The sequence below is a fragment of the Perca flavescens genome, chromosome 20, assembly GCF_004354835.1.
Source record: "Perca flavescens isolate YP-PL-M2 chromosome 20, PFLA_1.0, whole genome shotgun sequence".
In the NCBI taxonomy this organism is placed as follows: domain Eukaryota; kingdom Metazoa; phylum Chordata; class Actinopteri; order Perciformes; family Percidae; genus Perca; species Perca flavescens.
This window is the reverse complement of record NC_041350.1, coordinates 26,021,486-26,044,246: the sequence shown is the minus strand read 5'-3', so window position 1 is coordinate 26,044,246 and position 22,761 is coordinate 26,021,486. Positions and strand designations below refer to the sequence as shown.

Below are 22,761 nucleotides of genomic sequence, written 5' to 3'. Positions count from 1 at the left end.
ACAACTGGGGCTGGGGCAGAGGCTGGGAGAGAGACGACTGGAGCTGGGGCGGAGGCTGGGAGACAGACAACTGGGGCTGGAGCAGAGGCTGGGAGACAGACAACTGGGGCTGGAGCGGAGGCTGGGAGACAGACAACTGGGGCTGGGGCGGAGGCTGGGAGACAGACGACTGGAGCTGAGGCGGAGGGTGGGAGAGAGACGACTGGAGCTGGGGCGGAGGGTGGGAGTCAGACGACTGGAGCTGAGGCGGAGGCTGGGAGACAGACAACTGGAGCTGGGGCGGAGGCTGGGAGACGGACGACTGGAGCTGGGGCGGAGGCTGGGAGACAGACGACTGGAGCTGGGGCAGAGGGTGGGAGACAGACAACTGGAGCTGGGGCGGAGGGTGGGCGACAGACGACTGGAGTTGAGGCGGAGGCTGGGAGACAGACAACTGGAGCTGGGGCGGAGGGTGGGAGACAGACGACTGGAGCTGGGGCAAATGCTGGGAGACAGACGACTGGAGCTGGGGCGCAGGCTGGGAGACCGAAGACTGGAGCTGCACCTGGCTCTGGGCAAATAAGGCCTGTGAGACCTGTAGCTGAAGAGGGACTTGGGGCTCGACGTGAGGCCGGGGAGCTGAACTCTCAGGTCCAGGCAGAGCGATCTGAGGGGAGAAACTTGGCGGAGCTGGTCTCTCGGAGTCCTGAACGGGAGAGGGGGAGCAGATGAGCGGCGTGTCCTCTGGGTCGGAGTGAAGTGGAGAAGCCTGGACGCGCTGGTCGGACATCACAGTGTGGGCGTCCAGACCAGAGACTGCATGGGTCCGTGGTTGAGTCTCTCTCTCGCTGGCCACCGGGGACCCAAGTGACTCCATGGGCACCGCTGGCAGCGCTCCAGCCAACAGCTCAGATGTGATAGGAGAACTAAGTGCTTGCTGTGGTGGAAATGATGGAGAGAGAAGATGAACCGCAGTTAGATAAGTCTTATACATCCTTTTTTTTTTTTTTAAAGCAGTTCAGTGGTGCTGCACAGAGATGGAACCAACTTTAGACTTTTGTCTCCTTTTTTAAATAAAAACAACTTACAGCATTATTGCGCTTTAACTGCACTGAAACTCCATGTCTATATTCATTTGTTTAACTTCATTCCACTTTCACAGTTTTTATTTTCCTCTTTTATTGTATTTCAAAAATGGTGTTCTGATTCCTTCTGTACAGCACTTTGCATTGACTAAAATTTCTCTGCATTTATAGTTTCCTTTTCCGCACTTTTAGTTCAACCTTCTTCAACACCAACACAATGGATATTTTCAAAGAAAAAGACTTTGATGCAAATTAACTCACCTTGCCTTGAGTGTAACAGTAGCAATAGGCCTTTTCCACAGTGCACATTTTGACTTGTCATAGTGGGAGAAGCACAGGTGTTACTAATAGCACTAATGACGACACTGGTCTATTCGAGTGTCCCAGTGAGAGTGACCGTGAGCTCTGTACATACAAGATACCAGAAACCTGAAATCAAAGCAGCTAAATGGAATTCAGCCATCAATTGTTTCCTTATTTACACCTGTGCTTTCCCTACTACAAGTCAAAATATCTTCCATGAAAATTGTCATTTTTGTCACACGTAACAAAAAATCAACTAATGTTCAGTGCAGTTCACTGTGTGTCACAGTCATTCATCATATTAGAGACAGAATTTTTCACAAGTCAAATTAATTACACCAATAATGCTTTTTGTCTGTTGCTGCTGGAATGGACTCTGAAATGTTGAATGTGTATGTTCACTGGCTGAGTGTTTGGGGGGGGGGGGCTAGTGGTTTATATACAACAATGCACTAAAATGAAGGATCAATATGGGTTATGGAGAGCATTCTTGTAGCTCGGCATACTTAAAAAAAAGTTGCATCTAACTTTTTATTAATTATTGATTATTCCGTGATTTAATGCACCACCTTGCAGGGTGCATGTGAGGGTGCACGCAGTTATGCTGAATGCTGAAATGCTCCCAGTTGATCATCCAGCGGGGTTTCTACATTTGTTTCTTTGCTGAGGAACTCCTACCTACACTAAGTTCTCTCTGCTGTTTGGGACTACTGGTGTCACATTGTGACTGCAGAGCCTTTTGTGCATTCAGCTCAAAATGTTTGAAAATGTTGAGGAGCGCACTGGGACAGAGAGACTGAGTGGACTGGTGATACTGGGACAGAAAGGCTGAGTGGACTGGTTATACTGGGACAGAAGCTGAGTGGACTGGTTATAGTGGCACAGAGAGGCTGAGTGGACAGGTTACACTGGGACAGAGAGGCTGAGTGGACTGGTTACACTGGGACAGAGAGGCTGAGTGGACTGGTTATACTGGGACAGAGAGGCTGAGTGGACTGGTTATAAGGGGACAGAGAGGCTGAATGGACTGGTTATACTGGGACAGAGAGGCTGAGTGGACTGGTTATAAGGGGACAGAGAGGCTGAGTGGACCGGTTATACTGGGACAGAGAGGCTGAGTGGACTGGTTGGACTGGGACAGAGAGGCTGGGTGGACTGGTTATAAGGGGACAGAGAGGCTGAGTGGACTGGTTAGACTGGGAAAGAGAGGCTGGGTGGACTGGTTATACTGGGACAAAGAGGCTGAGTGGACTGGTTAGACTGGGACAGAGAGGCTGAGTGGACTGGTTATAAGGGGACAGAGAGGCTGGATGGACTGGTTAGACTGGGACAGAGAGGCTGAGTGGACTGGTTAGACTGGGACAGAGAGGCTGAGTGGACTGGTTATACTGGGACAGAGAGGCTGGGTGGACTGGTTATACTGGGACAGAGAGGCTGAGTGGACTGGTTATAAGGGGACAGAGAGGCTGAGTGGACTGGTTAGACTGGGACAGAGAGGCTGGGTGGACTGGTTGTACTGGGACAGAGAGGCTGGGTGGACTGGTTGTACTGGGACAGAGAGGCTGAGTGGACTGGTTATACTGGGACAGAGAGGCTGAGTGGACTGGTTATACTGGGACAGAGAGGCTGAGTGGACTGGTTAGACTGGGACAGAGGCTGAGTGGACTGGTTACACTGGGACAGAGAGGCTGAGTGGACTGGTTACACTGGGACAGAGAGACTGAGTGGACTGGTTATACTGGGACAGAGAAGCTGGGTGGACTGGTTAGACTGGGACAGAGAGGCTGAGTGGACTGGTTATACTGGGACAGAGAGACTGGGTGGACTGGTTATACTGGGACAGAGAGGCTGAGTGGACTGGTTATACTGGGACAGAGAGGCTGGGTGGACTGGTTATACTGGGACAGAGAGGCTGAGTGGACTGGTTATACTGGGACAGAGAGGCTGGGTGGACTGGTTAGATAAGGGGACAGAGAGGCTGAGTGGACTGGTTATACTGGGACAGAGAGGCTGGGTGGACTGGTTATAAGGGGACAGAGAGGCTGGGTGGACTGGTTATACTGGGACAGAGAGGCTGGGTGGACTGGTTATATTGGGACAGAGAGGCTGGGTGGACTGGTTATACTGGGACAGAGAGACTGAGTGGACTGGTTATACTGGGACAGAGAGGCTGGGTGGACTGGTTATACTGGGACAGAGAGACTGAGTGGACTGGTTATACTGGGACAGAGAGGCTGAGTGGACTGGTTATACTGGGACAGAGAGACTGAGTGGACTGGTTATACTGGGACAGAGAGGCTGGGTGGACTGGTTATACTGGGACAGAGAGACTGAGTGGACTGGTTATACTGGGACAGAGAGGCTGCAAAGTGCCGTCTATAGAAAAGGAATATAATGTTGAGTTGGGGCTGTGATGATGTTCCATCACAGTGTTGTTGACTCGACATTTAATGCAATTTATTTTGTAGCATAAAGGTGTTATTTCATTTTACAGTAGCACCATCTAAATAAGTAATGTTTTTACTCACAGTACATTTTAACTGACTGAGTTATTTTTAACTAAGTACATTTTTACAGAAGTACTTTTACTTTAGTACAATATACTCATACTCTTTCCATGGCTCCTGTTAATTTAGCGTTAAGCTACGTATTGATGTTATGTATTTTACTTTTGAACTTTTATCTCTTGTCGCCAGTATGTTTCCTAGGAGCCCTGTCACACCAACGTCAACCCGCACAAGCCTTTCATCACTGACCTGTTGCAGATGTTGCATAAAGGCCTCGTTCTGACTCAGTGAGTGGGTCACCTCCTCCACTACTTGGGTCATGTCTGCTGGGGGCAGCAGAAGTTTGGGGATCTCCACAGCTGGATCGGGAGCCAGTGGTGGTTCAGGGGGAGGCTGCAGGACTGTGACTACAGGAGGAGAAGAGGACTGCAGCCCCGCAGAGGTGGGCTGCACCGACACATGCTGGAGGACATGTCCATAGGGCTGCAGCAGGCCACAAAACAGACATCAGAGCTAGTTAAAGGTGCCCTGCCACACGTATTTCATTACTTTGTGGGAATGTCTTAAGTTCTACCATGAACTCTGTAACTTTTTTTGTGGAAAAAATGCCTTGGTTACCTTGTTTCAAGCCATTCTAGTTTGGTATAGAAAGCCTGCAGGAAGACTCAGCTCGATTTCTGCCAGTTCTCATTAATATTCAACAAGCTAAGCTGTTTGAATCTGATTGGCTAACAGCTAGCCAATGAGAGCCTGGCTGTCAGCATCTTTTACCCAGCCCAACTGGGCGAGATGATGAATAGTAATGAGCTCAGGCAATATGATGTCAGACTGACCAGCTTTTGTAATTGGCCTGATTTCTCTACTTATTTCTTTTCAGTGGCTAGAGCTGACAGAGGAGGTAGCAGTTCATTTTCACATTCACCACATAACACAGACACATATGGACTTAACATATTTCAAAAAATGCAAGTAGAAACGGTTTTGTATGGCAGGGCACCTTTAAAGCTGAATATTAATTGCAAAATATCTGTTTAAACATCACAGATTGGGCTGTGGCCAGGAGTGCAACATGCTTTAACTTTAAACATCTTGACAGTTGTAAAGCAGCACTTTTTTGTCTTATGTAATTCAGTGTGAACTATACCAGTATGTTTAGTAAGTTTAAGCTATTTAACTACAAATCCAGTATATTCTACATGTTTCTGACACTGTTATACAGTTTTGGATGACATCTGAGTATAAAAATCACTTGTATAATCCCTCATAGTCAACATAATTTTTTTTTTGTCAACGTGACGTTATCATTACGTGGTAATGCAGTTTAGGTGCAGACTGATTTTACAGGTTAATGATTTTATCAGTTGCACGTTCATAAAGGAGAGGAAGCTTAACAAAAGAACAGTCAGAATCGAAGCTGCAAAGGCAGAGATGTCCTGACTCAAAATATCTTTTTCGATTAACCTTTTCTCAGTGTTAAAAGCCTCAGTCTTTCAAACGCTACGTTCCCAGTTTGTAGCACAGACTTTCTGAGTTTTTCTTCAAGCCCGAGCTAAAATAGCCCTGACGACATCATTAGGGTTATATATTTATTTTTCTCAGATTTTGGATTGCTGCCACAGATGACACTATACGCTATAACAGGCTGAGCAGTACTCCTTCTGATGAGTAAACTGATCTTCATATATCTTACTGTGACAATATAATACTGACAGAAATGTACGCCTGCAACATTTAAGCAAAAATAAATTCAAACAACTAAAACGCAGCCGCGTGGCTTGTTATCACCATGTAAAATAATATATAACATGATAGAAGATTTGATTGCATGCCAAATTCTTGAGACAGGTATGGCAGCTCACCTGTGGGAGGTGGTGGAAGGTCTCCTCTGAGCCGGTCCTCTCCTCTTGCATGGCTCTTTCTGGCAGCAGCACCACCGAGGCCTGCTGGAGGCTCAGCTGTCCTTCTGTCCCTCCTGTGTGAGGAGCCGGGGCCTGGGCAGCAAAGGGCAGGCCCTGAACTACCGAGGGGCCGTTCACGATCGAGATGGAAGTGAGATCTGGGGGTAGCACCCCTGAACTGTTGATCAGCGTAATGTGGTTCCCGAGAGCGGGACTGTGGACCAGGGTGGTGCGTTGCCCCTGCCCTCCTGGAGTGTAGGTTCCAGCCAGCTGTGCTGGCATCTGGAAGACGGTAGGGGGCGCGGACTGCAGCTGCAGAGGTCCTGACAGCACAGTGGCCTGGCGGAGCGCTAGCTGCCCCGAAGAGGTGGTGAAGACGGGGCTGAAGTTGAGCTGTCTCTGGGGCACGGTCAGGATCTGAGAGCCTTCTACGAGCTGCCCGGTGGAGGGGTTCACGGCGTGGAGCGACGGGCCACGGTGACTGGGGGTCAGCAGCGGCCGAGCTGCGCCAGCAGGCTGGGAGATGGTTACAGGGGACTGGCCTGGAAGAAGGAACTGATTTTGGCCCTGGAAGAGTCCCTGAGGCTGGAGCACGAAGGAGCCGCCCTGGTTGACCAGCTGCAGGCTGACCGGTTTGGGGAGCTGCTGGGTGGGCTGCGGCGGCGGCGGAGCTGCAGGCTTCTGGCCCGGAGGTTGGGACAGTAAAATATTTGGTGAGGCAGTCCCAGGGACAAAAGTAAGACCTGGAGTGTGTTTTTGCCCAGAAGGCTTGGGGCTAATTTGAACCAGCCTGGGCTGAATGCTGATAGGCAGCTTGGGTTGGATGTGAAGAGGGGCACGCTGCAGGACGATGCCCGGTGCTGCCGCCGCCGCCGCTGTTCTCAGGGTTGGGGTGATAAGAGGACGACTGGTCGCACTGGGAACAGCCTTGTGATGGATGATCATACTGGAGGCCTGGGCGGGACTCAGAGAGAAGGAGGTCTCTGGAGAAGCAGCAGGGAACACATTTCCAGGCAGGAGCCCCATCAGCTGAGGAGGAGCAGGTTTTAGAGAAGGGCAGCCCGGCCCAACAGCCAGGAGGGAGGGCTGGGGAGGCTCCACTGCTGCCTGGGTGTCTCTGATGGGCAAAGTCACAGACTTGGGCATGTATGGTACGGTGGGTGGAGAGAGGAGAGGGGCAGGCGAGTACAGGGACAGGCTGTCCCCAGGCTGGGCCAGACCTGCCTCCAGAGCCATGGTCTGCTCTGTGATCTCAGCCTCCTGCAGGCTCTGCTGGAGGATATCACATGCCACCTCTGCCTCCTCCGCTTCCTCCTCCTCTTCCTCCTCCTCCTCCTCCTCCTTTCCCTTCCTTGCCTCAAATCCAGCCTCCACAGGTGTCCCAGCCTGCACCAACTGCGGGTCTTCTCCCCCCTCCGGCGATGACAGGAGGGCCTCCTCCAGGAAGGACAGATCCACACACCCAGGTGGAGGTGTGTCTGGGGAACCCCTGCCGTCTCCCAGCAGAGAGACGGGGCTCTGGAGGAGGAAACGGGGGAGAGGTGCAGACAACAGGATAGAGGAGAGAGAAGAGAGTTAAAAAGAAAGAAGTGTGAGATTAGCAGGAGTTAACAGGAAGCCGTTTCAGGCACAGAAGAAGAGAAAATCATTCTTCTGGGGAAAACGCTGGTTGTTGTGACGCCGCTGGCTGTGGAGCCAGACACTCACCGGGGCATCTGTGAAGAGGGAGGGCTCCCCAGAGGAGGAGTTAATGAGCAGGTCTTCAGTCTGCAGCTGGGGGAGAAATCAGACGATTTTTAGGTTGGGCTCGCAAAGTACGCAGTATTACATTACGACTCTCATTCACAAATTGAAAATGTGCCTGTTTGGAACGGGCCGATTGCTCGGCCTGTTTGGAACGGGCCGATTGCTCGGCCTGTGGTACTGCCGCTTGTAGAATTCATCAAAACCAAACTGTACCCCAAAATTACTTACAGAAGGACCCCAAACCACTTCATATGCAACTCCCCTGTATACCCTACTACTGACTTACTGTATTTACCTGACAGAGAACGGGGCGGATTCAGAATGTAATCACAAAATATCACAGTGACAATGTGGAGTAATCAGACATTAGCCTCATGGACTCAGTGTGCTACCCACCTGAGAGCTAATCCGTGTGTGTGTGTGTGACTGTCTGTCTGTCTGTCTGTCTGTCTGTCTGTCTGTCTGTGTGTGTGTGTGTCTGTCTGTGTGTGTGTGTGTGCGTGTGCGTGTGTGCGTGCACGAGCAGAGAGAGAGAGGTCTCGTGTCATATGATCCTTAACAAATTTAACACTTCAGCAGAGGTGTTCATTTCCATACAGGTTTAGTGTCTTGACAGTTAACTGTGACGTATGGGATTTTATTTGCGGGGTATTTTGGCGACGGTATTGTTATTAGTTAGCAGTATATTTAATTAGCCCGGGGTGAGTCTGACGACAAATGATGTATCTGCCCGGTTCAACTCTGAGATTTGCCGCTGAGAAGAAAAGTAAGTTTGGTATATCCAGCAATCATGTAGCTAATGTTGGAAGCAGGGAAAGAGTCAAAGGCGGTAACACCCTTCCCCGCTGTTCTGACTGTGGCGTGCAGGTTACTGTCCCACCAAACACGCCCCCAAACACGATGACTCAAAAACAGTGTCTGTCTGCCACAAAATAAACTCTGTAGCTGGTTGTGCTTTGCACGTGTGCGATTCTGAAACGTCCTTGAATTTGGGAATTGTCGTTTGTTTATTCAAAGTCAAAGACAGTCCAAAGCATTGCATTTCTAATCCAAACAACGTCAAACTTGGCACCGCACTTACTCGTGACCGTAGCAAGACACCTGTCAAGTTTGACATCCATCGGACTGACAGTTTGAGAGATATGCGCTTAACACCCAGACAGACACACACACGCACGCACACAGACAGACAGACAGATGTTCCTGCAATTTATAGATAGATAGATGCACTATTGATTTTTTTAATTTTTATTGGAGTCCCTCTCTGTTTTAAACTCTTTTGTTACCTCATTGGTCCCATGAAGGAAGTCATTCAGGGCTTGGGGGTCACTGCGAAGACAAAGAGAAATCACAATCAAAATCTGTTAAATCTTTTTGAATATTTCCTGCAAACCAAGAAATTGCACGTGGCAAAAAAGTACTAGTTTAAGAGGACATTAAATCTTATATAACCCTAACCCTGTCCGCTCTATATAACACTAATTACTTTTGATCATCTACGGACAATATTTATTCTGTTGGATCGCAGTAAGAGTCAGACACTCACCACAAAACATCAAGTAGACAAGTCCCATCTTCATCCTCCATGTCAACTAGGAGGAAGACAAATGCAATCATGTTTAAATTATTGGGATGAAGGATCATTAGGAAAAACCAATGCATTACACACATTTTTACTGTCATTAAGGCTGCAACTATTGAGAATTTTTAATATCGATGAAATTATTTTTACGTAGGAGTTATTATACAGTAGATGCCCATTGACCCCGTGCTCCATTGACAATTTGTTGCTTTCTGAATATGAGATCCTCCTTGGTATACAAGTTCCTAATGGCCCTTCAACAGTACACATCTGACATGCTTCGGCTTCTCCTAAAGCAATTCGTTTGTGCTTTATTAATGTATGTGCATGGATGTACACTTTATGTATTTATTTGCATTTTGGTTTTATTGTTATCCTGTAAAGCACCATAAACCGCTTTTGAATGACCTTGTCCATGAACGTCTTAAATTAATCAGCTGTCTATAAAAAGTTGGGAAAAAATGTCCGTGCACAGAGCCCAAGGTGCTATCTTTAAATTACTTTTTTGAGTCCAACCAACATTCCAAAATCGAAAATTGATTTACAATGCGATAAAAAAAGAGAAAAGTGCTAAATCAGCTGAGACTTATTGGCATTTTTGATTCTTGATAAATGGCTTAGATGATTGATTGTCAAAGAAAACAAACAAACAATAGCTTCGGTATTAACTGTGGTCCAGGCCAGTGGCCCCCCAACCTTTTTGACCTCTGACCCCTTATCACAGCTCCTGGACTCAGTGTGGACATACACTACTGTAAGATAGAGAAGTTCAACCAAAGAGTGATTCTCTCTTTCTCAGATTGTTTCAGTTGAATGCCTAAAGAGGTGAACCAGTATTTCGCAAGTAGCCTACAAAATCTAAAATAATATAGATCATTTTGTGTAACAGAAATATCAGTGTGGGGGTCCCAAACCAGAGGATAGGAATCACTGGATAGAACATTTTAAAGACAAAATGATGACGCCATTTGTCACCATCCCATGAGTTATAGGCTACTCTCTCTAATCACGAGTGCCGTTCATGTATCCACAGACCCCGACACGGACCTACTTCATATGTGAGAGGCCCCATACAGAGCGGTCGAGCTGAGTTCTAGTGGTGGCCTCATGGGAAGTCGTGGCCGGGCTTCGGTGTCTGGAGGCGGCGCGATGCCAGGCCGTGGCGGCGGGTCGGAGACGGGTCCTCCCTCTGCTGCTGGGGCATCGCTTCGTTGCGTGTGTTCACGGTGCGGGGAAGCCGGTGGGGGGGGGGGGGGGGGGGAGGCACAAACACACACCAGCGTGTAGCCTATATGCTGTCAGGTCACCCGAGGTTACCGTCAGCCGAAACACGTTCTCATCTGAGCGGCGAGAGACATAAGATCAATACATGATTCATCAGTTTCTTCCTTCAGCTGTGGCTGGCTGGGCAGTGTGTGATCAGACACCTAGGGGGGACTGGGGGATCTTTTACTAATAATCGCGTCATATTGTATCGATTAATGCTGACATGACGCTGATGAGGAATATGGAAGCTATTGTTGTTGGCTATCTATCGCAGACGTGAGATGTGAACGCCTCGGCTGTAAATAGACGGCCCCCCGCGTCTCGGATGGGACTTGTCCTGTCCTCATGCATGTCTGTTCGGGGGAGAAGAAGCAGCAGCAATGTGGAAAAGCTCGGCACAGTTCAAGCCAATTAGAATATTACTCACTGTCTCGCGCTCCATTTCCAGGGGAGGACCCTAAAAATAACAAGACAAACCTCCCTCTCCTACAATTTTTTTTTTATTTATTTGTTTTATTTGTTTACAACACGACAACCGCATTAACACCCTCGAGGTACCGCATCGCCCAATGAAATCCAGGCGCACGAGCCCTCATCTAAACCTGCAGCGGCAAATGCACACGCTATTCCCCGGCAATAACAGGGACCAGGGTCCGCTGATGCGTTTGTAGGTTACGTAAGGTGAATGTGTGTTCATGTGAAATTAATGAATGTCCCGAACGATGCTGGATGCGAAGCCGCTGTTTTGCTATTTGTGCTTATTTTTCTCGATTTTATTTTTTATTATTATTCTTTTTTTTTGCTTCTTCCCTCCCCCTGAGTGGGACCACGCAGCTGACGCCTGCTGTAAATCATATCGCGGTAACAAAAGATGCCTTGTGTTAAATATCACCTCCACGCTGCCAGCCCCCCGAGCGATTCCCGTCATCGTTGTGCCATCAGAGTAATTCCGCAATTCCCAAAAAAAAAAAAAAAAAACCGAGAGGAGGAGAAGAAGAAAAAAACTCACCCCTTCTTTGTGGTTTATTGTCCTGTCAAGCGGGCCTCTGCGCCATCGATTCTCACTCAGTGGTCTTTTCAGATGCTAAAAGGAGGAGAGGGGTGGTGGGATGGAGGAGGAGGAGGAGGAGGAGGAGGAGGGGGGTGGTGGTGGAGGAGGAGGAGGAGGAGGAGGGGGGGGGGGTACCGGGGTGGGTGTGAGAAACAGACTGGGAGAGTCGATCACAACACAAAGGTGGGGAAAATTCACCCGAGAGGAGGCGAGGATGCAGCTTCAGCAGCGCGGCTGCAGGAGAGGAGACTGGCCGCCTCCGGCGCTCCGTCAGGCGGCAGACACTTCAAATGTCCCCGCTCTGTCATCCCCCGCTACAGATGTTTTCGTTTCCGTGCATCTTATTGATTTAAAAAAAAAAAGTTAATTCACTTGAGTCCAGAGAACTGTTTATAGTTTCTCAGGGAGAGTTGTTCAAATCAATATTTAGAGACGCGCTCATTAGCCATATTGCGCCAAAAGGAGGAAATTAAAACCGCAAAGCATGTTGTCATCCTTAACACTTTTCTATATACTGCTAAAGAGAAAGAAGGAAAAAGACAGAAATGAAGGAGAAACAATCGGGGACCAACAAGAAAAGAAACTAATAGGATTTTTGAAGTTGTATTTCCATAATGAACATCCTCAGAGAAAGAAAACAAAAGGGAAAAGAGAAAGTAGATAAAACAAAACACCTAGAAAATAATTTTTCAAATTTTATTCCCAAAAGGCTAATTTATTTGGAAAGCCCAGGAAACTAAATATTGTTTCCATACGGTTAAGAAAATTAAAATCTGTATTCCCAGACTAGGATACTCTACCATATTTGAGTGATAAAGGGGGAAATCAGGTGCACTTTACTTTAAAGCAAATTGTAACCATAAGTTTAAAAAAACAACATATTTCCACTTTGTCACTGTAATGAGTGAAAACTGGAAAGAATATTGACATCCTTATTAACAGATTTCTGTTGTCAGCATCTTTTTCAAATTGAGGAAGCAACGGTGATAAAAAAAAAAAAAAAGTAAAAGTAACACAAAAATAAGAGCAAAAAGAGAAAAGACGGAAACTAAAGAAGTACAATTTCTTATCATATACCCACACCGACAGTCTGTTCTGAAAGTTGAAGATATTCTTCCAAGGAACAGTTAAAAAAAAAAGAAGAGATGTTTTGAGACACACTTGTTTGTCGCTGTATTGAGTAAAAAAAAAAAAATGAAATGTGCGCAAAGCCAATTAACATCCTCAGTAGAACTCATCAGTCAACAGCACTGTCCAAGGAGGGAGGGGAAAAAGGAAAGAAAAGGGACGGACAGAGCTATGGACAGAGGAACATTTCATTTTTTAGGTTCACCTATTTTAAAAATCCAGGAAACTAGATAATTCTTCCAGGGAGTAAAGAAATAAAAATCAATATTTCAAGATGCTTATTTGCTAAAACGGTAGATATTTCAATTTCATTCTTACATTTAATTTCCAAAAAGGAAGAAGCATGTGCACCAGTCAGTGATCATGGTTAAGTAGCACTAGGGAAAAGACAATATAGATGTAAGATAGATAGAAAGGAAACCAATACAAAAAAAAGAAAAAGGACAAAAGGAGGCACAATAATAAAGAGAAAAACCTTAGTTATTTAAATGAAATCTTTATTAATAAGGCAAACATTAAAATACAAAATGTACCTCCCCTTCATTAGAAAAAAAAACCCAAAACTTAAAAAAAAAAAATCTTAGTCAAAACAAAACTGAACACAAGTTACAGATCGGAAAATAATAATACACACCCCCCGAGGCTTCACTTGGCTGCCTGCTGGGCCTGACGGCGCAGCAGCACGTAGATCTTCTCTTTGATCCAGTCCTTGTTGTACGGCTGGTACGTCTGTGTGTCGGCACGATACCTGAGGCAGCACAAAGAAAACTACATTCAGTTCCACGTTTCTTTGAGGCTTGGCTGCCCTGGATGCTCACGTTCTCTCATACACACTAAACAAAAACAAAATTAAAAACAATCGCATGAGACTTGTCTCCGTTTGCTCGTCCTCTCAAGGGCACTTTAGCAGAGTGGTTTTGCTTGAACCCAAATTCACGGGGCTTCAGGCATAGAGAGCTGTCATCTGCTCTTCCAGGATACCTGCAGCACTGGGGGGGTTAGAATCCTGGCTTGGTTTTCTGCACTCACTCAAGGAGCCATGAAGTACTGTCGCTGGGAGCAGGGAAATCTGTTTAGAGTGCTTCTCTTATTTATCAAAATATCGATATTTGGCGCCAGCGTATCAAGTACCGTAGGTAGAAGGACAGCGATATATTGCCGTATCGATATTTGGTCCCACCTCTATTCAACATCTTGAAACGCGACCGTCTTGATGACTTCCCTCCAAATACAAAATCAGTAGAAAAACCTCTGGGACACTAGTATTTGGGCATACTGTACTTGTAGAGTACAACCACAGTGGTAGTCTGGCTATCAGCAGACCAAGCTCAAGCTTTTAAGATTGAACATTAGCCTTGGGAGGCTGCTCTGTATTTTTTTTTTTTTTAACTGCACAAGAGGCGGGATCAACGGGCATAGTTCAAATGACTCGGTACGCAATTGGATAGTCCTTCAACCAATCAGAGCAACGATCCGGGTGACGTAGCAGCAACAGCGGCACCAACGGGTTGCTGCGCTTCGGTGGTCGCCGTGTTGAATGTAAACAAAAAAGGCTGCTTGCCGTCGCTTCTCTATCGTCATCGTGTTTATCGTGTTTAGCGCGTCGGGTGGATAAGCCAGTTTGTGATTGGTCGGCGCAGATTTGTAACGGAAGCAGGATAGATAAAACTTACAGGTTTCCAGCCCGAGCTGTAGGGCGGAATCAAATCGCCGGCAGATCGCGCTGGGTTGACCCAGTCTACCAAAGTGGTCTATTTTTTTTTTTACATCAAATCAAATTATTAAATGTCATTAGTTTGTTTCCTTGTCCAACTTACACCAAACAGCTGAGGTCAGCCAGGTCGTCGATGAAGTCAAACAGCTGGCTGATGTCGTACGTTATCGACGGACTGTTGGGGTTCATTCTCTTTAAATGCTCCTCGTACATCTTACACACACCTGCGCAGGAGACAGAGGTTCCAGTAAGTTACACACATCCATATTAACCCAGATCATCTGCATTAGAGAAAACAGACACATGTAGAAAAACACTTTTGTATTGACTGGACGCGGTGTGGATCCCTGTTAAAACTGGTGCGCTCTATATTGTCAACTAAACATCTCTGACAATGTTTTTTTTTGTGATCAGGTATTTTTCAGGGATGACAACGACATGGCAATGTGTGTGACAAATAATTTCTCTCCCAGGGGTGTCATTTGGCTGGGATCACGTGCTCTGATGTGAGCTCTACTGCATGTGTGATGGAAGAGCAATTACTCCTCATGGGAGGATACACAAGCTGCGTACATGGGTGGCTCAGGAGGTAGAGCGGCTCGTCCTTGGTCCTCCTGTCCGCATGTTGAAGTGTCCTAAAAAGACACTAAAACCCAAGTTGCTGTGGCCAGCTGGCATGCCAGCGCCTTGCATGGTAGCTCTGCACCGGTGTGTGTGTGTGTGTGTGTGTGTGTGTGTGTGTGTGTGTGTGTGTGTGTACGCGTGAATGAGAGGCAAATTCTAAAGCGAATTCTCCGGTAAGGTAGAAAGGCGATGTATAAATGCAGCCATTTACCATGTCAACGGAATATAAAACCGGATACAACTCAACTATTTACAATACATAAATGTTACTAAGTAAGATCGCAACTTTTTATGGAAAAAGAAGACACTTTATTAATCCCGCAAGGGGAAATAAAAATAAGGAAAGGTAACACTGGGGCTTATCTAAACACAAGACCAATATCCTGTAAAATTGCCATCACATTTACATGTGCGTGCCTGTAAGTGACTAGTGGTTGTGTTGAAACGGAGGGACAAGCAGCTAAAGTCCTCAAGGATGCAGGGAGAACATCTCCACGTAAGCCAAGGAGCACAGGAAAAGTCATTACTTGTCACTAGGAGCGCAGCATCAGCTCACCTTCCATACACTCGTTGACGGATTCATAATCGGCGTATGTCCTTCCCTCTGGCCTCTTGGTGGGCTGCACCAGCAGGATGGTGTGAGACTAGAATAAAACACACACACACACACACACATGTTGTAAGACTCAAGTGCTTATTTCGATGTCTTGCTGAAACAATCTGGAGTAGTTTGTACCTTCGTGGTGGAATGCACCTATTGAAAGTTGCTTTGGATAAAAGAGTCAGCTAAATGAAAATTTAATGTAATATAATAGCCAAAATAAAAAAATATATATTCCAGGTGTGACAGCCAATTTATCATGCAGTCACATAATGAAACACAGATGTGCAGCCTTTTATGTTTTTCCTAATTATATCAACCAACACCAGATACTGACTGGTTTTTGGGACCCCCCCATAGAGTAAAACAGCCCATTCTAGAGGGGCCTTTTATTGTGGGGGCAAGGCACACCCTAAGGCAAACCTGCGCAGTGATCATGCGGTCTAATCAGCATCTTGATATGCCACACCTGTGAGGTAGATGGATTATCTCGGCAAAGGAGAAGTGCTCACTAACACAGATTTATGAACAATATTTAAGAGAAACAAGCCTTTTGTGTACATAGAAAAAGTCTTAGATCTTTGAGTAGAGCTCATAAAAAAAATGGGGGTAAAAAAACAAAACTGTTTGCGTTTATAATTTTGTTGTGAGCTCTCGTTCTGTTAACATGTAGCTATATTTGAAGGATAATAGCCATTAAACAAAAACATCTTATTTTTTCGGCAAATTAGTCGTAAGTCAAATACAAAGCAAACAGACGTATAGCTGAGCCTTGAGCTAAGCCTTGGTACAAATTAGCTGCGTTAGCGAACACTGACTTTAGAGTTAAATAACAAACCTAAACAATGCTACGGGGCTGGTTAGCACTACATCTGTGCTTTATTTGTCTGAGTTAGCTAACTAGTCAGTGCGGTTTCTTGCTATTTCTCAACTGCCAAACAACGTCCCCCCACATTCATGCTAACGTTAGCAGAGAGCTTTCAGCCTTATTGAACACGTAAAACACCTGATCTGCTGAAATAAAAACCGACACAGTGCTTTGACTGCTAACGGTCTTCATGACTACACAAATATATTTACTCTAAATATTGTTTCACGACGTACTAACCATGATTTATATAGTTTTTCAGTCGGTGTCCGTGGAATTTATTGGATCCTTGCTTTTTCTCGGACGAGTTGACCTGTGACACCGGAAGAACAACTCGCTAATTTGAGCCCTATTGTGCCGTTTTCTTTTTTTTGTGCTACTCTTGGTTTAAAAGCTAACATTAAGTGAACAGGATCACAAGCATACGCCTTTAATTAATTGAAACCACCAATATTATTAAAGCGTAAACAAAATTTAAACAAATCTCAAACAACGTTTGATCATGAACGCTTCCCCCAAAGGATGCTCAGAGCCCGTCTACGGAGAGCATGTTCACTCAGCAGTATCTCGTACGATGTGTATGACGTCATTGACATTTAAAAAGGCTTTTTAGAACACAAAAAACCGAACACCCAGCAGTGTGTATTTTCTTAGCTTCCCCTTTCGAATTCAACATTCAATTCACTAGACAAAAAAATAATATCCTGAGAAAAGTGGATTTTGAGGCGTTCATAGACCTCCATTCATTCTGCACTCTGCCTGTGAGCGCCCTCATATGGAACCAGAGTGGAACTGCAACCAATTCAGAAGCCGGAAGTACCCCGAGAATGGACGTTCTCCCCTTATTAGAAATTCTCTGAGATGGTTTTGGCAGAACAGGAAGTAGTTTACAGCAGCGGCCGGATGTTCTGTGTGAAGACAGGAACAACAAAGAAGAGAAAGCGCCCGGGTTTTAAAACTAATGAGAACACACCAGAACACACAATCAAGGAAATTAGCTGTCGTTGACAGTAGGTGAGTGTCATTATTTTAAACCCGCTATTCAGGAACTATATTTGTGTTAGAGCTGTGCCAGTTATTTAGCGTAAACCGACCACCGCGGCCGCTATGGCTTTATTGGCTAACGAGCCATTTTAGCCATTCGCATGAAATAACGTTAACGTTACTTCTACGTGAACATTATTATTAGTAACGTTAATGACGGCAGGGAGATCATTTAAGCTCCAACAAACTGTTTCTGTCCATTCATCTAGATGTTTTTGGTGTTCCTTATTCAGTGATGTAAGATAAGATGGTCCTCAATTAGTCCCCCAACGGGGCAATGTGCTGTGGTACAGCAGCAAAGGGGCTATGATAGTGCTAAAGCAGGAGGCATCAGTAAAGAATGCACGATATTATAATTAAAAAAATAAACCGTAAAGGGGATAAACAGTATAAGTAGCCTACACAGTCTGAAAGGTTGAATACACAGTGTTCACAGTATAGCAGAGCTCAAATATTGATGATGATGATATTGCACAGATAAGTGAGTTGTCAGTTTTGGAATATGCAGTACAGTCTACTCGGAGCAGTTGTTAAAGCATAGGGAATTAGTTCTAAATACTGCATCATTGGGGTTAAGGAAGTGTCTTTCAAGATATTAAATAGAATGTATCCAGTGGGTTACAAAAAAACTGGATACTGATTATATATGTGATTTCTGTGGACTAGAAGAAGTATTTCCCCATCAATTTTTTTCACATTATATACAGTATCTCACAAAAGTTAAATTCCCATAGAGGCAGGCAGATTTTTATTTTTAAAGGCCCGTTATTTCATCCTGATAAAGTTCCCTTGGCCTTTGGAATTAAAATAGCCCCCCCCACATCATCACACACCCTTCACCATACCTAGATATTGGCATGGGGGTACTTTCCATAATCTCTCAATGCAAATCAAACCAGCTATTAGGCTAACCGACATAAAACCATGCCAACCACGTCATATTGGGCTTTTGGGAAACACTGAAAATAATCACGAGTCCATTTGTACATTGAAAGAGTTACTGGTCACTGTAATCATTCCTTATGTCCATACTGGCCGTGAAGTGATCTCCTAGAGCAACTCTAATGTTAGTCCTTGTGCACAAATGTATTATTATTATAAGTTCATCCTTCAGCAAAAAAAATCTTTTTAGTAGGCCTACAACATTCCCTCTTTGTGTTACTATCCCTCCAATTAGACTATTGATTGTGGAGAGTCACACAAGAAAGGGAATCAAAGGGGGAGGGATTTCAGTGACCAATAACTCTTAGAATTTACTTTACATATGGTTATGCCAGTGTTAATTTAACTAAAATCTTATATGGCTTAAATGTCAGTGGATCTCTGGAAATTAAGACAGACTTGGAATAAATGTGAACCTATCCTTTAATGTGACTGATGAGCACAGATTGATGACAGTAGGACAGGTTAACATGGATTATTATTACCATCAGACCACCACTGCACTTTTCTGTATGTAATACCAATGTCATTTCTTGTAACAACACAGCTTTCACAATGGAAAAGGTCCAGAATAAGATGCTTGCTGTTTTTTTTAAATCCCTGTCAAGTCATTTTTAAATCACAAATTTGCCCCCCAGGGCTTTACAATCTGTACAACATAGCTGTCTTTACATCCTTGATTTTGATTCAATGTTGTCACTGATATGCCTTCATCGTACCCATGTCTGGCCACTAACATAATATTGTCTCCTGTTCTCTTTCGTCAGGGCAAAAGCATTTGGTTTGCATGTGAGAACAAGTGTCTGCCGAGCCAAACATGGCGAACAATGCAGAGGACATTGAAAACAATATGGTCAGTATGAAAGAATGTGTCCCAGTTGCTCTAACACTAAATCTGTATCTCTTTCCGTGTGATTTATTGGCTAATGGTTACCTAACAGTTTTAGCTGTATGCAACCCAGTGTTCCAGTGTCAGGTCCGTGATGAAAGAGTTGTCTGTTTCTGAGTCAGTTTGTGACGCCACGCACTGTGGAGGAGCTTGAGTCTGATAACCAGACAAACAAAATCTGGTGATGCAGAATGAAAATCTTCAGAATTTAGCAGACTGTTTTTCTGCGTGGGGTGGAGGAGATGTGTTAACATTCTGAGTTTTATTTTAATTGGTTTAAAATCTGCGACAAAGATTCTGCATCGGGAGATTCCGTGTGGCCCTTGCTGATAACCTCGGTTTAATCCGGCCTCATCATAAATGACGATTATGCTACTTTGCCGTCTAGGTGTGGCTCTTACTGTAAGTAAAGGTGTGGCCTCCCTAGCCCAGTTAGATAGGCAAAGTCCCTCTTTACTGGTACAGTCAACTTAACAGCCCTAAACCTTGTTTACCACTTAACAGTTGTGCATGTACATATTTCTCTACAATACTTCCATGTCTTGGCGAACTACAAAACATTTAATTTTGGTCTTGAACGGCATATTATGGTCAGTATGATGTCAGCAGCCAGGTCATCAATGAAGTCAGACGGCTCGGCCAGGCCTATATGGTCAGAAGAAGATTTTAACACACATTATGATATACTAATGCAGTATTACAGCCTTACCCAGTAACGGGTTCATTTAATTTTAAGAGATGAGGCAGCGTCCGTCTCTAAAGAGGCTTCCTGTCTTTATGTCTGTGTACCTGGGGAGATTGCTTCATGTCTGGGCTGCCGCATGCCTTAACTCGCCTGGCGGACAGACAGTTCTAGTTCCCACAGTGAGTCACCTGGATTTTCCCTTTTTATTTTGTCCTGATGGGACAGATCCTCAGGGTGAGTGGGAATGAGCACAGTGTTGTTTATCTTGGAGGAACTGGCCTAGTGAGTGGAAATGTGTCCCTTAAACTCTGAAATGCAAACATGGATAGCCTAATATAACACTTTGCTGCAGTGTTTGTCCATTTTTTTAGGCATTTTAGCCAATAAAAACAAATGAAATGCTTGAGTTAATAGTGTTTCATCTGGAAAAAGGGATGGTCCTGTTGACACTAGGCATGGGTTTTCGGTTATCAGTTTCAAGTTATACTGTGGTTTGAAAAAGTCATGGTTTCACGAGTCTTCGAAGACCGAAAGTGCAGTTTAGAAATCCCTCTCCCTGCCAGTGTGCAGTGTGTTTTGATAATAAAACACATTGTGTTCAATGGACCCAGACCCAGACATTTCATAACATTACATTTTAAAGCTGCAAATGCAAAACCGTAATATTTTTGCTGAAGGTATCAAACCGTCAGAATCTTATACTGGCCCATGCCTAGTTGACTCGTGTTGATCCAGGCCAGAAACTCTACAGAAAGATAGATAGATTTGGACTATTTATGTTGCAAATTCTGGGGTCAGATTTTCAGAAAATCTCTCTTTTTGTTTTTTTTTTTTGTTTTTTTTTTTTTCTAAATGAGAGAAAAGCTAATTGATCTTGTCTTTGCAAATCACAGTTTGATCTTTTTTTCAATTCATTCATTGTTTTCATTTTCTGGGCTTTTTTCCTTTTTATCAGATAGTTCACAGTACGGAGTGACAAGATTAATTTAAGCATTCTAACAGTGACTTTGTACACTTTATTTTCTTGATTAATCGATTAGTTGTTTGGTCTATAAAATGTCAGAAAATCCTTACTTTTTTTTCGTAAAAAAATTACTCAAACCAATTATCAAAATAGTTGGCGATTAATTTAAAGTGCTCATATTATGCTTTTTGGCTTTCCCCCTTTCCTTTATTGTGTTATATATCTTTTGTGTGCATGTTATAGGTTTACAAAGTGAAAAAGCCCAAAGTCCACCCCAAAGGGACTTACCATCTCCAACAGAAAACACTGTTCACCAACTGCTAACGTGGTCACTTTGTAACACAGGTTATAATGCTCGCCTAGCTGCTAGCATGGCACGCCCTCATATTCTGCATCTGACTGGCTAGTAGTCCTTACCTAGGTACTGTCAGGGCACGCCCTCATACTCTGCTTCTGACTGGCTAGTAGTCCTTACCTAGCTACTGCGCATGTGCGACTCCCAACAAAGATGGAACAGAAGTCTCACTCTGTAGCTAAAACAGAGAGCTCAACACACAGGGTGAAAAGAGGAAGCTTCAGCAACATGCAGTACACCAGATATATGGTGTTTTCTGAAAATTAAACCACATAAACCTATTCTGATATAACCGCTAAATACAATTATGAACCTGAAAATGAGCATAATATGAGCACTTTAATCTCTGACTAATCGATTAATCTCTGAGCTCTAGTGTTGTACTTGTTGTCTTTTGTTCTTTGAACCTTTTTTTAATCTTTTGTAAAGAACTTTGTAACCACTTTGTAATTTTATTTACTAGGGGTGAGGAAAAAATGGAAATCGTTTATTTCGACGATTTTTTTAAATCCTTTATTTTCCCTAGAATCGATATATAGTGTGTGTGTGTGTGTGTATATATTGTGTGTGTGTGTGTGTGTGTGTATATATATATATATATATATATATATATATATATATATATATATATATATATATATATATATATATATATATATATATATATATATATATATATATATATATATATATATATATATATATATATATATATATATATATATATAATTTTATTTTTTTTTTAACCTATGATCCACCTAAATATTTTCTGTTTATACAGTACCGCTGATGGCGAAAACATCATATCTGTTTCCAGCAAAACCGAGCGAAAGCAGAAAATGTAGAAAATCCATGTTATGTACGTCTTTACAAATGAAATAATGTTAGTGTAGTGGTTATCACGTTCGCCTGACACAAAAAACGACAACAAATGAAATAAATGTCAGACTGACTGATTGACATGTGATGTGCATTCTTTTTAGAAGCCAATTAGTTTTTAGGAATGTCTCGTGATATATATATATCTATACTTCTAGAATCGCAATACAAATCCAATCGACACCCATGTATCGTAAAGGAATCGAATCGGGACAAAAGCATATGGTCCCAGCCCTATTACTTACTGTACTTGATTATATGTTGTGTTAGTGTTATTATAGAAATACGCTTATTAGCTGTCCCTGCACAATTATGGTACATATTCCTACTTTTCTTAGAAAATAAAGTAATTCTTCTTCCATCCAGGACCAACAGGAGACCAGTGTGGCCTGTGAACCCGGCCGGCAGCCACAGGAGGCTGTGGTGGTCAGAGCCCGGTCCAGAGGAGGCGGAGAAGGTGGGGGTGGGGGCGATGGAGGAGGGGTAGGCGGAGCAGGCAACGGTAGCGGCCCGGAGCAGAACGGGCAGCCGCCCGCCGCTCAGCCTCCCCGCGTGGTGGAGGCCGAGGAGGACGAGGATGAAGAGTTGACCCTGAAATACGGCGCCAAGCACGTCATCATGCTGTTCGTTCCCGTGACCCTCTGCATGGTG

At 44.4% G+C, this 22,761-nt stretch overlaps 2 protein-coding genes across 2 annotated transcripts in view; one reads left to right on the top strand and one right to left on the bottom strand.

The window, feature by feature from the left end:
- Nucleotides 1-13,067: 13,067 nt before the first annotated feature.
- LOC114547025 (enhancer of rudimentary homolog) lies at nucleotides 13,068-16,845 on the bottom strand. The gene is made up of 4 exons (XM_028566251.1): nucleotides 16,593-16,845; nucleotides 15,440-15,527; nucleotides 14,363-14,483; nucleotides 13,068-13,293 (listed from the first exon to the last, which is right to left on the bottom strand). The coding sequence occupies exons 1-4, from the start codon at nucleotides 16,593-16,595 to the stop codon at nucleotides 13,191-13,193; spliced, it is 315 nt and encodes a 104-aa protein (XP_028422052.1). The 5' UTR covers nucleotides 16,596-16,845; the 3' UTR covers nucleotides 13,068-13,190.
- A 397-nt stretch (nucleotides 16,846-17,242) lies between these two features.
- Nucleotides 17,243-22,761, top strand: part of psen1 (presenilin 1) — an 18,172-nt gene continuing 12,653 nt past the window's right edge. The window contains exons 1-3 of the mRNA XM_028565904.1: nucleotides 17,243-17,366; nucleotides 19,106-19,191; nucleotides 22,477-22,761. The exon at nucleotides 22,477-22,761 is cut by the window's right edge and continues 59 nt beyond it. Of these exons, the coding sequence (XP_028421705.1) occupies nucleotides 19,156-19,191; nucleotides 22,477-22,761 (321 nt within the window). The 5' untranslated portion in view covers nucleotides 17,243-17,366; nucleotides 19,106-19,155. The remainder of the gene's footprint in view (nucleotides 17,367-19,105; nucleotides 19,192-22,476) is intronic.

Coding starts and splice junctions, on each gene's coding strand:
- LOC114547025 (XM_028566251.1), bottom strand. Junction 14,484..15,439: donor CGTCAACGAGTGTATGGAAG/GTGAGCTGATGC, acceptor TCTCCTGCGCAG/GTGTGTGTAAGATGTACGAG. Junction 13,294..14,362: donor GCTGACCTCAGCTGTTTGGT/GTAAGTTGGACA, acceptor GTGCTGCCTCAG/GTATCGTGCCGACACACAGA.